The sequence below is a fragment of the Strix uralensis genome, chromosome 6, assembly GCF_047716275.1.
Source record: "Strix uralensis isolate ZFMK-TIS-50842 chromosome 6, bStrUra1, whole genome shotgun sequence".
NCBI lineage: Eukaryota > Metazoa > Chordata > Aves > Strigiformes > Strigidae > Strix > Strix uralensis.
Window position 1 is genome coordinate 11,095,344 of NC_133977.1, and position 15,281 is coordinate 11,110,624.

Below are 15,281 nucleotides of genomic sequence, written 5' to 3' on the forward strand. Positions count from 1 at the left end.
GGGTTGAAAGCGTTGGAGGTTAAAAGTAGTTGTGAATTGGAGGCAGTAGGAAGCGATCAGCTTCTTACCTTTACAGAAAGAAAATCTCCCGCTTCTCAGCTCCTGTTGGTTAAATACTCGCCGGCATAGTGCTGGGCTGGCCCTGGGCAGTGATGGCTGGGGCATTGAGAGCGGCCATTGTCTCAACAGGCCTCGTTGCATGGGTGGAAGAAAGGCATGTGAGTGCAATAAAGGATTGTACAAACACAGTTGCAGTTGTTAGTTTATGAACTGTAACCCAGATTTCCTGTCAAGTTATGGAAACTTTTCAGAATGCCTGTAAACCGCAGGCTGCTGCTGAGTGAATTGTTTCTGGAATTTTAGCAGTTGAGAATTTTATTCACAGGGATTAACTTTTGATAAAGAGGTTTCCTTTTCCTTCATGTCACCTTTCTTGCAACAGTCTTATCTGCTAGGACACTTACTGCTACTCGGGCACATGCGGCCTTGTTTGTTGTCATTTCATGTATGAAGTGACAATAAAGACCAGAAGAATGAAGGTCCAGGCTTTGGTGCAAGCCTCCAGAATGCTTGGATAATTTTTGGTATCCTTTGTATTACATTCCGTCCTCAGATGGAGGAGATAATTCTTACTCCATGGAAGAAACAAGTAAATAGAAGGTCTGTTTGGTCAACTCTGTAGTTTGAAATGCTACTGAGTAGTGGATGTAAGCGTGGCTATTAACAAAAGCTATAGCAGAAGGTAACTGACAGTTTTTATATTTAATTAGAATCATTATGGTGATGTGGCAAGACATAAAGCACAGAGCAATTACATGATTTTTTTTCTTCCTGTTTTTCACTTTGCTGCTGCAAAACACAGTGAAAGCATGAGCATGGTTAGAAAGAGTACTTAAAAACAGATGTTTTATATCTTCTGGCAGTATCTGAGACATCCCTTTCCGCGTGTTTTTCTCTTCTCCCTCCCTCCCCCCACCCCCCCGTCCTTTTACTGGAGAACCTTATTCTTAACTCACAGTGGCATACAGATAAAATTCTCACTTTTTAATGGAAGGAGACTTAAGCTGTATATATTTATCTTGCAGAAAATGACTGATGACTCCGATGTTTCTTTAAAGCAGCGAACTGATTTGAAGTAGTACGCCTTTCAATTACATGTAAAAGCTACCTCTTGCAAAATCTGTTTCAGAACAATAGTAGAAACTGTAATGCCACCATCTGATCCACAGTGCCATTCAATAACACAAAATATGTTGTGTTCAAGTCAAGACTTGAGAGTTTTGAAGAGCTGCGTTGCATGGGAGCAGGGAGGAAGGAGAGAGAAGATTGATTTATGTGCCCTATCTGGACTTCTTTTACAGTACTTCTCATGAAGGTTAGATGTTCACAAGCATAGGGTACCCTCCATTTTGTTTGTATTAAGATTGTGAGAACAGGTTAGAATGAAAAGATGTGCAATAGCTGATGCAAGGTGAAGTTACATTTGCTGCTTTAGAAATCTCTTACTGCTTGTAGTTCAGACCTGAGATCAACAAAAAGGTGGCAAGACTCTATTTTTCTTGTAGCTTGAAAAAATTCCACAAAAGTCCAGGTATCCAACTTTAAGCCAAAATCTGGTTTTATTCATACTGGTCATATAAATTACAGATGTTACCAAACTATATACAGAATTGCTCTTGTTGGTCTAGAAAATTATACATGATGCTTTGAGAGAAAATAATTTCCTATCTGCAGCTTGTTTTGAATCCCTCAGATTAATGAACAGAGACATGGTCGTTCATTAAAAACCTACTCCCGTGTATCACAGAAACATCTCATTACTCTGTTTCCATGCACCTGCTTTCAACTAAGGTCAGTAATACGGGTGAGAGGACTGAGTAAAAAAACAAGAAATGAAAGTAAAATTCAGGTCTTACTGATTCAAGGAGGTTATGTTTTCATCTCAGATGTCTAATTTGTACCTACTCAAGAAGAGTGTAAGGTGCAAATGCTCAAGTGTTCATATGCATTTTAAGAACTTTGTATGCGTGAACCATGTATTCTTCAGACAAGAATTAAATCTTGAATGAGCCTGCGTACATCAAATACAATGGCCTTGCAATTACCCGTTTATTATTCTATTAACAGAATTTTTAGGGATAATATTGGGGGGAACCAAACAATGCAAACCCAGCACTAAGCAGTGCCTGAAAGAAAAAAAAAAAAAAGAGTATTTTAAAAAGGCAATTTACAACTTATAAAGAAGCTAATTCTTCTGCTTATTAAATGAGTCTCTGACAGACATGTAATATCGTGTCATGTCGTGCAAATTGCCCAGTGGTCAGCAAATGCTACAGCTCTTCAGTAACTATTTTCTAAAACTGCGCTTCCCAGTCTGCTTTTAGCAGATAGTATCCAAACTCTGTCAGGTCAGATTTTTTTTTTGGTAGGCTTTCTGATAGTACTTGCTGTAGTATCTGAGTGCTTCATGCACAAATAGATTTAGTTCTGCAACTATTTTGTGAGAGGGGTAAGTTTTACTAACCCTCTTTTCCAGTGGCAAAATGGAGACAGCCTTTTTGACACCACAAGTTTTGTGTCTGTTACCTTTCTGGAACTCCCTTCTCTTTGCAGCCTCGCCTGCCTGCCTGCCTTCCACAACTTCTGCTGTGATGGCAGATAAAAATCTTTGCTGAAGGTAATTCATCTTTGAAAAAAAGCAAACCTCGGACACCTCTGAGACATTCGAACTTGGGGAGATGAGAATCTTTGCTTTAAAACAGAAACTAAACCAATGGTATACAAGATGATGATTAAACAGAAACTATTTAACATAATAAATCCTAATTTCCTCAAACACATTAATGTCTTTAGTTATCCTTATATGCTGTTTTCAGAAGCAAAACCTTTTGTTCTTATACTCTCATATTTACAGCAATTCTAAGCATGTTAATTCTGCAAGTAAAATTTATTCCCACTGGACCCCACTGAAGCCAAATGACCTCCAAGCCGGAAAGGATTTAGCCTTTTATCAGTGAGGACAGCAATGTGACTTGCTGAAGGCTATTTGTAATCCCTAGGGAGAAAAGATTCCTGGTTTACATAGTATTGATAACAGAATGAGGCCCAAGAATAACATCATAATGGTTTCCGGGAAATGCTAATTTACAAAGACAATCAAAAAAACCTGCATCTTTAACCAATCTGGTGTTCACACGATTACTAATTTTTCCAGTATGTGTACTTCAGTCAGTTGAGTAAGGAGAACTCAGCTAGAAGAAAAGAAGGAAAAGATTAGTCTCATGACGATTACTGCTGTTCACTCAAAAGTAACTGCAGATAAAACCTTCCCTGGCTCTAGGTAACCGCAGTGTCATTTTGACAACTGGTAAGGATCTGAGGATCCTCTTTCTAGTTCTTTACAAAATACAGGAATGCTCACTGGAAAACACTGTGTGGGAGACAGCTGCAATAAAAATGATATATATTTTTATATGAACTTTTGTGGTTCTTGCAGCCTATGGACATGTATAGCAGGGTTCTTACTGGACTCTTGTTTTCCTGATGGGTAGGGGAATCTGGAGAGAGGGGAATAGAAGGGAATTCAGCAAGACTGCAGAAAGTGTATCTTGCTGAGTTACTGAGTTGTAGGATATTTTGTCCTGCTGCAGATTTCACTCTTGTTCTCTGCATCTCACACAGTGCTTTTTTTAATTGGCATCTCATGGAGGAAAAAGTACTGCTTTAATAATGCAGATTGTCTCCTTACTGTACTTAGCCTGCTCTTCACCAGGGTAGACTGTTGTGTGGATTTGGGATGATAAAAAAATCCCCTCCATATTTTCCTCATTTCCAATTAGCAAGGTAAATAGAATGAGGAAGGAGTTCTTTAAAGATCTTCCAAAACATTTTTCTCCCCCAATTTCTGAAAGCATTTCTAGTAAGAGCCTCCAGAAATTCACCTACTATCTAGCAGCACTGAACCACTTTTGTAGTACTCTTAAAAATGGCAGCATGATTGTACTTGACTCTCCCAATTCGTCGCCAAACACATTCTTGTGCAGATATGACCCAAAACATGGCGATGGTCACAGCTCGTTTGGAAGCTCTGGGCAGAGCTGATTTGAGAATTACTGTGTATGCCAAAAGAAACTAAAACTGTTTGGGGCCTGATGATAAACAAAAGTGAAGCCAACTATTTCTTTCACTGCTGAAACTCTGGGAAATGCAAATGCATGCGTAGTTCACAAATGCAGTCTAGAAGGTCAGAACTGGTTTCGTATGTATAAATCAAACAACAAGTGAGTGGGGACATGTCTCACATTGGGTGTGGTAGGCTTTGATGCAGAATTTTTGTTAAGGCTACTGTTTCAGTTTTAGCTGCAGAACTAGTCATGAGTGCTATCAGAGAAAAAGGTGAAAAAGCAAAAAAAGATCTTTTGCTCTTGAACAGATCTTCAGCTTGGTGTATATTAAAGAACTCTATTTGTATACAAAGTTTAACTGTGCTTCCAGTTGTTGACAGTCAGGATTCCGGTTTAGTTTTGTTCTGTTTGTGGGTGAGGAGGAGTGTTTACAGACACACATTTGAAGGGGAGTTGACAGGCTTTTAAACACAACCATTTTACGATCATAAATCATTGAACATACAGAAAACTAAGAGCTAGTATTAAAAAAGAAAACTTCCTTTTAAAGCTATTAAAGCCAAACCACTGCTGTGTTTTTTGATAGAACTCTGCTGGACAAATCCCCAGTGGGTATATACATCAGTGCTCCAAGTACTCTAAGCCACGATGATTCAGACACAATTTCTAGTCAATAAGTAAGAGGGAGATATTTTTAATAGGACATTGGTACAGTATTTTCCCTCTCTTTCTATATATTTAGTGAATGCTAGTTTTATTTGCTAGAGATGTTTTAATTGACTTCTCAATTTGGTACCCCATGTAGAAACTTGCAGCACAGAAAAGTTGTGCAAGTTGGCTGAATTGGAAATTTTTATGTTCCTCGTGCAGCTTCCCTGAGCAAGTCAAGCCCTTTGTGCTATCTACAGAACTGGTGTAACTGTTATGTATTTGTCAGTGTAAAGGCTTCCTCTGTGCAAGAACTCTGGGATCTTTGAATTATGACATTCATGGTTTATTGGCCAGCGTGTCAGACAATTTTGTGTAACACAGTGCTTCCAAGTACGCTTGCAGCATCCTGTCCCTTTAAGAATAGGAAACGTCTGCACCATTGTTGCAGAAAGTAATACAGCAAATGATGAAAGAGCTCTGATTTTTTCGTAATTGTACAAGCACCCTTTTTTAGAACCAGCATCTGTGGTGTACATGTCCCATTTGCTTAGTATTAACTTATGAATGGAAAAGTTTACAACATACGGCAGTTTCAATCACTGTGGGACTCAGGTGTTCTCTCAGCACAGCATAAACACTTGGAGACATTGGAAGAAGATCTGATGGAGAATGTGGATCTGTAGAATCATTTAAGCTTAAAAAAAAACCAAAAACAAAAACAATCTTAAAAGCAACCTAAATCCCTCTAACTTGATGCACAGCAGTGCAGTATGGTGAATGCTTATTCTGTTAGTTACACCTGTACTTGGGCTTGTTGGTGGCCCTGTAAGCACATGCCAACAACCTGGTATACATTTTAAAATGTAGGAGCTAGAACCCGAGGGAAGAGAGGATAAACCTGACTCTAGTATCAGCTGCTGGAGAGAAAAAGGAGACAGTAAAAGGTAAGTAGATCAGAGCACCATAAAATCTGTATTCAATTTTTACAAGTGTTTTGCCACATGGATGGGAAGAGCACTGTAGAAGTGCTTTACTTCCTTTTCTTGTCTTTATCCGTCCTTGGCCAAATAAAAATGTGCGACATGTTGCTATCCCAAACTATTTGAATGGGGGGAGGCAGGGAAAACTTTGAAACAGTGTGCAAATTTAATAAAAATAACATTTGAAGTGTAATATATCTGTAAGGATACTTACATTTTGGAGACTGGGATAAATACAGAAGGAACATAACCTTTGCCTCCTCCATCTGAGGGCTTTGAGACTAGAAATAAATATTAGAGAAGTTAAATATTGCCTAGTAATTTTATTATTTATTTGAAATTGATTATCTGCTTTAAGTGCTGGAGACCATAGTATTAAAGAAATGCCTCTGTTTATGCTTAAATAAACAGCCATAAAAATGAGGGGAATTCCTGAGATTAGTCTTTTGAATGCAGGTGTTAGCCACATAAGGCTGTGCTCCCTTGATATGAATCGCCATTTCAGGATATAGTACAGCAACTGATGAAAGAGATCTCGGTGGGACTTCAAAAGCAAATATACTATAACTCTACAAGCTTGCTACTTCTGAGCCTTTAGATTTCAGTTCTGCAGATGCTTGTATGGAGCTCTATCTCTATGGATACAGCTTCAGCAATGTCTTTTGCATGAAATTAACCATAGACATAAATTTTTAGAGGATTGGAGCCTTAGGCAAAGTCCACTGAATTAAAATGAAGAGGAAAAACATTTGTAGCCTCCAAATATTTTTGACTGGTGTAGGAATTTGAATTCAAATGGAGTTGTAACCTTTTATATTCAAAGTCCAGAAGAATGTATATTATCTAATTTAAAAAATCAAGGCTTTGAGAGCTTTGTTGAGTAGGGTCTGAAAACAGCCTGACTTGTAAGTTGGACAAGACAGGGTGTGGGCCTGAAGGTATTTGGAGCCATTCTTGTCTAGCCTTTTTGTATTTTCCAGTGCACTTGCCAGGGGTTTTCAGGGACGTTGTCTGCCATAATAACGTTGTAATCACACAGTATGTTGGCAAAAGGCAGTGAGGATAAGTAACCTTTGTTATAGGGTTCCACCGAATGAAATGAAGTAGTGCAGGTCTTCCAAGCTATTTGGAAAATACTGAATTTTCTTGATATTAAAGAGACAAGCATGCTACAGTGTAACACAATTATGAACCCAATAAGCAAGATGACTTTTCAGTTTCATCTCCTTCGAACACCTGAGCACTGAATTTTGTAATGCGTCAGGAGAAAAAATCCATTTTTTTTGACTCTTTCTACCCCAGGATCTATTTCTTAGCTTCTTTTAAATATTGTTGTCATCACCTCTGATGTAACCTCTCAGACCAGGGATATATTTACAAAAAAGAAGCTGTCTAAATGATAGACAAGTGTTAAAACCATTCTCTTGAAGATGCCGATTAAAGGAGGCATCTTAATCTCTTCCTTCTCTTCCCACATTTCTCAAATTGCCTCTTGACTTTGCAGCTGCTCTGCAGAAAGGGTAAATAGAGAAATGGACCCCAACCTTCATTTGGCTGACAGCTGTAGTGTTTGCCAAAGGCCTTATCTTTGGGAATGTCTGGATACAGATACTTCAGCGGGTTTTCAGGAACGTTGTCTGCCATAATAACTTTGTAATCACGCAGTATGTCGGCAAAAGGCAGTGCGGATAAGCGACCTTTGTTATAGGGCTCCACCGAATGAAACGTTACGTCTCCTGTAAAAATACAAAGGCACCGTAACTGCTGATAACTGGCAGATCTGCATTTGCAGTTGGAACATATTTTTGTCTTTCTTTTGCAGTTTACACTGGTGTGGGTTTTACCTGTTCATACCAATGTTAGGATCTTTCCAGGTGCACTTTCTGCACATGTGGAAACAAACTTAAAGCCTGCAGTAAGCTGGTACATCTCCTAATGGTCTTATGTAGTCAATATGAAGAACTGAGAGCTAGGCTTTCAGAGTTTTGGTTTGTGTTTCAGTAAATATGGTACTTGTATCTTGCCCAAAACCACACTAAGACATGATACTCATGAATTTTACTTTCAAACTAAAGAAACTGTGGCTCCTGTATTACAGGTACATTGCAGACTGTGAGGTTTATGTTATTTTTTTTAAATGCTACTTACCATTTTCTAACTGATCCACCCAAGTAAAGGTAATTCCACCCAGATTGCTTTCACTAAACCTTAATAAAAATGTTCCTGGTGTCTTGTCTTTTAGCAAAATTCGTTCCTTCTCTTTGCTTACAAATCCCATTACGTACCTGAAGTGTAAAAGGAAATCATGCCTTTACTTTTGGAGAAAAATACAGACTTCAATCTGTGCAGTGCATCTGGCCAAACCTTATACAGGTGTTCAAAGCCTGGTTAGAAAAGCTTTATAAGGTCTTGAAATTATGACAAAAGCTTCATGTCATTTACACGTGGAGTGTGACATTGAGCTTAAAGTACTATGAAGCACGATGAAATTTATCCCAGTACTTGACTGTACACTGACAGAACTGATAAAGAAATCTAAACCTGCATTTCTAAGAGATTCAGTAATGTTCCCTTTCAGCAAAAATTTCCAATGGGAAGAGGGAGACAGAAGTATTAAATTCTTTGTAAATTCTCTTTTGCATAGCTAAACCTGAGGTTAGTAAAGAAAAAAGATAAAGCAGAGAGAGATCAATATACAGCAGTTTCCTTGTTGCTCACCCATCAATCCAAAGAGGAAGAATGTGTTTTTTAATTAAGTCCAGGATGGCTTCAAGCCAAACCCAAAAGGTAAAAGACTTTCCAGGCAAATGTTCCTAATGGTTAAAAAAAGAAACAACCACAGAACACAAACAAAAACAAGACACACAAGAAGAGAATTGTGAGAGTGCTGTTACCCAACATCCACATGACAAGGCTATCTCAGTTTCTCAAGAATAATCTAGTTTGTTCAAGTGAGAATGACAAATTTGAACTGCTGTTTTGAGTAACATCTCTCTTCCCACCTGACATAAAACCAATTGATTTTTAAGATATGCATTGGCAGTGCCACATTTTTCAAGAAAAAAAATCACATTTGTTGTTTCTCCCTGGTTATGAAATTACATTTTGAGAGAAAAGATGATGAGAAAGTTGAACTTCCTTCCAAGGTTCTATACTTATTTAAACACTGTGGTTAATATGAATAAAATGGGTTTACCCTTCTTTCTCAATAACTTGTCTGTTCCTCATCAAAGTTACTGAACATATCAACTGACTTGAAATAAGTTAGGTCACAACTGAGCATATGAAAAACATTACTGTATGCTTTACGAAAAATGTGTTGTGTGCTTTGATAGCACAGTCTATTGGTCATTTACAGAAATATATAGGGCATACTATAATGACAGTTTGTGATATCTGTAGCAATGTAACTAAGCAGATCTCTTAGCCCAAGCTTTAAACTTCTGGAAATACTATTTTCCTAGTTCAATTTCTACAGTGTGATTGTGCTGGGCTATAAGTCCTACATATGACAAGCAGGAATCTTATCAGTAGCATCAGAGAGACAGAGTTAGGCATGCGCGCGGGCGTTAAGGGATGGAAGAATGTAGTCTTACTTTCAGAACCCTACCTTGCAGAACTTTGCCCAGGATAGTTGATAATCATTGTAACTGACTTGTTGTCCTGAGGGGAAAAAAAAAAAAAACCAAAACCAACAAACACAAACACCAAATGATGAGTCTATTTTTCTGAAGTTTGAAATAGATATATAGATATCTGAATAGTTGGGGTGGGGAGGAGAAGTACAGTACATCCAGACTTGGTGAGGGATTGAGAGGGACATGCTAAGGGGCTGTAGATCAGTTTTTCTGTATCCTTTTGAAGCAGCTGATAATGGTAGTTTTGGGAATATTTGCCTAAAGTAGTCTGGGACTTTGTTTCTGCTACACCGTGTGCTCGGTTTCAGTTTTTAGCCTGAGTGTTACTTCTCTTGGCCTTCACTCTACCTTGAGCTTCCATATTTTAAGGCAATTAATATTTCTTTCTTATGATTCTTGCTAATTCACAATGGCACCTCTCAACTCCACTACCTCCACTAAGCAAGAAATCTCATCTCACTGAAGTTATAGGGCCTCTTTGCTACGCTGTCACCAGAGAAACATAGGTCCCAGAACTAAACAGACCCACAAGGACGGGTACTTAAAATGAAACAAAACCCAAACCAAACCCCATAAGCAAACAAAAAGACTTGCTTTTGATTTCAGATGCATGAGATAATTACTTGCTAAGGAAACAAAATAACATCACAGTTCAGTGTGACTCTGATGCCCTCTTTCTTCAGTTTAGCAGCCTGGAAGTTCAAAAGTTGAATCACTTTGTGGTAAGAATAAGCTGACGTGTGCTTTTCTTTAAAGAAAAAAATGTCAGTGTGGCATTTTTGAAGTCAGCTCTGGAAGTGCAGGTCATGCGTAAAATCCTTACTTGTAAATATCAAATATAAAAGCCCAAAAGCAAATAAAATCTGTGTATTACTACACACTTACCCATAAGTTTCTCTGCCAGCATGTTGAGCTGCTCAGAATTGAGTCCACGACCAACATACGATGAAAATTGCCAGCTCAGTACTTCTAAGAGCTGACTTAAAGTGGCAGCAGGGGGATTGTTGAAGAAAGACAAATTCTGCAACAGAATTAGTGCTTTGTTTAGAGAGTTAGCAACCATGAACTACACTGCAGGCTGTAAAAGAAGGCTGCAAGTACTTGAGCAGAATCTGGAAGTGTTAAAAATAAGGTGTGTGTGGGGGGGTTACACTGGGGCAAACATGTGCTGGCCCTCCCACCTACAGCCACCCAGCAAGGTCCACTCCGGTGCCTGAGCAGAGTGGTGGGGAGAGACTCCTAGAGAGAGTGAGAGTCTGTGTGTGTATCTTGGATGATAAAATAACTTGTTATGTTTCTGATATTATCATATGTTAAGACAGTGAAAACATGCTTAAATCCCATCCAATAAATGCAGGTATCCTCACTATAATGTTTGGTGCATGGAAATCTTAAACTGTTACATACTCATATAGCAACGTGTTGTTGAGTTGTTTGGCCCATCTTAGTTTTTCATTTGGTTTCTGGACTGTACATGTAATGAACATACTGAAGACTGCAGAAACTCTTTGGATTATCACAGAGTGATACGAAGTCCAGGCTGCTGGTCAGCTGGCCTGCCATCATTCTTATGCGCACTCCACGGTAAACTGTCTTACCCTTTCCCTCCTCTGAACATCTATGTGACTGCCACTAATCCCCGACTGAAAGCCTGAGAGCTACTGACAGTGCTGCAAATACAGTAACGGTGAGCGAATCTAAAATATGTGCTGAGCCAGCTGCAGCCTGAGAAAGAATGATTCTGCTTTTGCTCACAGTTAGAGCCACTAGAAGGTGCTACCTGACACTTAAAATCTTCTCCATAGAAAGCACTAGCTCCTATAAAATGCATGAGGGAAAGCAGCACATAAGTGCATTACAGACCCACCTATACACCTACTTTGACAGTTTTGAATTATTTTGTACTATTTACAGTTTTGGTCAACTGCATCCAAAAAAGACAAATTCAAACTAGAAAAGTTGTGGTGAAGGTCTATCACCTTTCCTTAGTTTAAGAGCTACTACTTTAGCCTAAAAAGGAAGGCTAAGTGTGCATATGCTTTTTTATCTGGGCGGGGAACAAAAGATAAAGCAAACAACATTAAATTATGATGTTGATAACAGTGTATGTGAAGAAAATAAGGCCAGTTTAAGAAGGAAACGCAGCCTTTTTATAATGAACATACTTGGTAACAAAATAATAGAAATGTGAAAATGCAGAAAGTCAGTACTTGCATACTGAAGACCTACCTGAGGATCGTTGGTTGACAGATTGTACCAAATAATAGAAGCCCAAGCATTGGGTAGTTGGCTGACATTGGAAATCATCACCACAGGCAAAGAGCTGGTCTGGTGGAAAGAATGAATGGGGTATGTAAATGCTGTCGAGGAAAGTGTTAGCGCTTTGTTATGCTTTGGTTTTTTTAGCCCCCTCCTCCTTCCCAAAGCGTACGCTTCTGTCCAGTTCTGGAAATCTTGCGTCTGCTTATGGTTACTGCTAAGGTAGCATCGAGGATAGACGGACCTGTGGTTCTTCTGTAAACTGCTGGAAAATGCCTTTTATTCTTGCCCCAGAAAATCTGGCTAGAATACTCACTTCCAAATTTATAGTCAATCCATACAGGCAGACCTGTGTTTCAAAGCTGATGGAGTGCAGTTCCTCGGTCACCATGTGAGGGCCCTGAGGGAGTAAGTGGGTTATAAAACTGTGAATGCACAGTTGCTATTTAACACTGGTTTAGTGATCCGACTGCTGAGATAACACAACTTTGAAAGAAGACACATATCAAATATGTAAGTAGAACAGGAAAAGAAGGAAGTGAAGGAAATAATTTGTTTGTTAAACTCTGATGAATCTAAAAAAACCCCTTGACATTGTTAAAGCAATACATTTAAACTTTTAACTTTTGCTTTTAACTTTTTCTGAAATGGTGCTTTCAAACATAGGTTTGCACACAAAAAGTTAACAGATTATTTTTTGTGTCTGATAAAGACTGTAACCAACTCGTCTTTTCGTAAAGTTTCTTTACTGATTGATAATTCCAATTTAAACAGAGATGTTTAAACTTCAAGGAGAAACAAACTAGAAACAAAACAAAAAGCCGTAGCTTTAATGACAAGTTGGCCCTCATTCAGGAGCACAGGTTTGTTGTAAGTATACTTAGATGGTACAAGTTGAAGGAGTAGAGGCCTAAATCATTAATCCAAAGTAAATCTGGTATTAAAAAACCAAGCTTTTCTTGGATGAAAAAAAAAAAAAAAGAAAATCTGTTTGTCATAGTTGATTAAAGTTTGTAGTACAAGCATTTTGTTTTGATTACAAACCAGCGTAGCTCAGTAAAGATCCAAATCTCTGCCCCATGGGAAACAGATCTTTCAAAATACATTTCCATCTCCAGAAGTCAAAGTATAAAAATCTATTTGTCCTTCTCCTGTTTTTGTGGTGGTGGTGGTTGTTTTTCCTCTCTCCATCACACACTTGTTTCGTTAAGACTTTTTTAAAAAGAAACAAAATAAAAAATCTCAAATCAAAATGCTTCCATTTGCTGAAATACTCTGCTTTCAGTCAATGTAAAAAAACCCCAACTATTCCTTGGGAAAGTGCCTTGTGGCCTTTTCTTTCCCATGGAGCACCTCCTCCAGGACACGTACAGGCCACTGCAACAAAAGATAGTGTATAAATGAGAGATTGAGACCACAGAAGATCCTCAGGCATCTGAATAATAAACCTGCCTTGCAAAGGGAAAATCCTGCTTAGAGATGAAGGCTTTTACATTAAATACTCATCCATCAAATGACCTCAAATGTTTTAATACAGGTAGAATCAATCCAGCTCAACCTGTATTTCTGACACAAAGTTGGAAAGGGTTGGTGAAACACCCCTTCTCCCTCCCCTGTTATGATTTTGCAAAAACTTAAATTTTCTCATGGATCATCTAGGCAAAAAGTCGTATCTACATGAAACAACAAATTTCAAATACAGAGAACTTCCACTTTTTTTATAAGGCAAGTCATACTGAAAACTACACTCTCACCTTACTAAACATCCTATAACAAACCAAGTTTTTAAATTACTATAGTTGCTGTTAATAAAAAAACCCCTTGTTCATGCTAATAATGACTTCACAGACTGTGATTTGACCAAGGAGCTCTGTTTGAGGAAATCAGTTAGCAGTCAGCTGTCCTAATTCTCTACAGCCCTATGTTTTATATAGTTATAAAGGCACAACGTGTGAAAGTGGGAGTAAAATGCTACCAAAAGTAGAGCACCAACATTTTTACGCCTACATTTTTGCATTTGCTTGTCTTGATGCAAATGACTTCGTAAGTAGCAAAGTAACTGGGAGGCCAGCTTTGACTTTCAGTCTTGCTAATGAGGTTGTAAGTTATTCCGTTCTGAAACACCATGTGAAGTGTGCACAAGTATCTTCTGCTTTAGATTTTTTGGTTAAAATTCTCCGTGCTGATCAAACCTTCACCCTTGTACTTGAAGACTACTTGTAACAACTTTTGTGCTTGTGTAGTTACATCTATTTGGGCTGTGATATGAGTGAAATTTTTTTTTTTTTTTTTTTGAAACTTGCCAATACAACTTTACCCTCAGTGCTTCTACTGTGTAAAAAAAGTTCCACTGGTGTGGAGATACCTTAAACCAGCATAGGCTATTTCACTTCCTAAGTAAATAGGGGGCATTCACAGAAGCATCTTATGACTTCAGTTGCCTTGGGAGACACTAATTGTTCTGGTAGCATTGGCAGAGGTTGTATCATTAGCTGCAAGCTCTTGCTTCAGTCAGATTTATCTGCAGATGTTCACTGTTAAATGGCAATGCTAAATTTACGGTGATGGTCTGTGGCCACCCTAGAACCTGTGTGTACTCGTGCCTTTCCCCTCCCTGCCTACTGCCTCCAGTTGCTGGATGAGGACATCCTGCCTTCTCCCCCGCTGGGGCAGCTCTCCCCTCCTCTCCTGCCAGTGATGCAGCGGGGAGTGAACGGAGAGAGTAACTTTCTTGCCTGCCATTCTGATGCAGCGCTGTGCTGGGCGCTCAGGGGAATTGTGGTTTGTAGGAACCCAGAGCTGAGAAGAAGGACGTAGGGTAGCTGGGCAGGTAGTGAGGAGCTGGGCGGTGGTCTGGATGTGTGGGGTGTGAAGGGCAGCACAGGAATGGAAGGGGTGCTTTGTGACACCCATGAAGGCAGGGGCACCGTGTTCGGGGTGTGGATTAGTGCCAAAGGTAATACTTCTGATTTCTGTTCTCCGCAAAGCAGGAATGTGTGGATTTTAAGCTCCTCTGCTGGAAGCAAGCACTAATACCTTTTCACTGTCTGTGCCAGGTGGTATGTGCATGCCTCTGCAATCTGGGTACCGCAAAGTACCTGCTGGTTTGTTAGGGCTAATGTGTCACAGTACAGTGTCACCACAAGAGGGGAACCTATGACCGGGTTTGGATGAGTACTGGGAAACTAAGCATACTTTTGGTCCTGGTTGAGGCAAGCAAACTTCTTTGATGGAAATATAATTATACCCTTATACCCTTCAGCTGTGAGCTTGGCCAACAGAATATATATTTAAAGAACTGTTCCTATAGGAAAAATTGCTTCAACAAAAACCTCGAAAAGCTTATTTTTTCAAAATGTGAATGACAAAAAGGTGGCATTAAAGAGGAATGTATACATTCAGATTATTACTTCCTACCTCCTATTGTAACGTTTTTAAGATACAAATTTAAGGCATGTAGTTAAAATTTCTTTAAGTAGTTCTACAAAGTTCTCATTATAACTTATACTATCATATGATAATTGGGTCCTATGCTTATTATAGGAATAATATATATTTCAAAATCTAACAAGATATTGTTGCTCTTTGATTTAAATAAAATCCAATCTGAAATACTTGTGAGAGTAATC

At 38.8% G+C, this 15,281-nt stretch overlaps 1 protein-coding gene across 2 annotated transcripts in view; it reads right to left on the reverse strand.

Annotated features, from left to right (window-relative positions):
* Positions 1 to 1,596: 1,596 nt before the first annotated feature.
* Positions 1,597 to 15,281, reverse strand: part of STAT4 (signal transducer and activator of transcription 4) — a 42,521-nt gene continuing 28,836 nt past the window's right edge. Inside the window, exons 15-24 of one of the 2 annotated variants that reach the window (XM_074872729.1) lie at positions 11,969 to 12,052; positions 11,623 to 11,721; positions 10,279 to 10,414; positions 9,366 to 9,418; positions 8,474 to 8,568; positions 7,904 to 8,040; positions 7,300 to 7,491; positions 5,970 to 6,036; positions 5,361 to 5,469; positions 1,597 to 3,251 (exon numbers count right to left, since the gene is read on the reverse strand). In XM_074872729.1, the coding sequence (XP_074728830.1) occupies positions 3,225 to 3,251; positions 5,361 to 5,469; positions 5,970 to 6,036; positions 7,300 to 7,491; positions 7,904 to 8,040; positions 8,474 to 8,568; positions 9,366 to 9,418; positions 10,279 to 10,414; positions 11,623 to 11,721; positions 11,969 to 12,052 (999 nt within the window). In that variant the 3' untranslated portion in view covers positions 1,597 to 3,224. The remainder of the gene's footprint in view (positions 3,252 to 5,360; positions 5,470 to 5,969; positions 6,037 to 7,299; positions 7,492 to 7,903; positions 8,041 to 8,473; positions 8,569 to 9,365; positions 9,419 to 10,278; positions 10,415 to 11,622; positions 11,722 to 11,968; positions 12,053 to 15,281) is intronic. The other variant, XM_074872730.1, reaches the window with a different exon arrangement.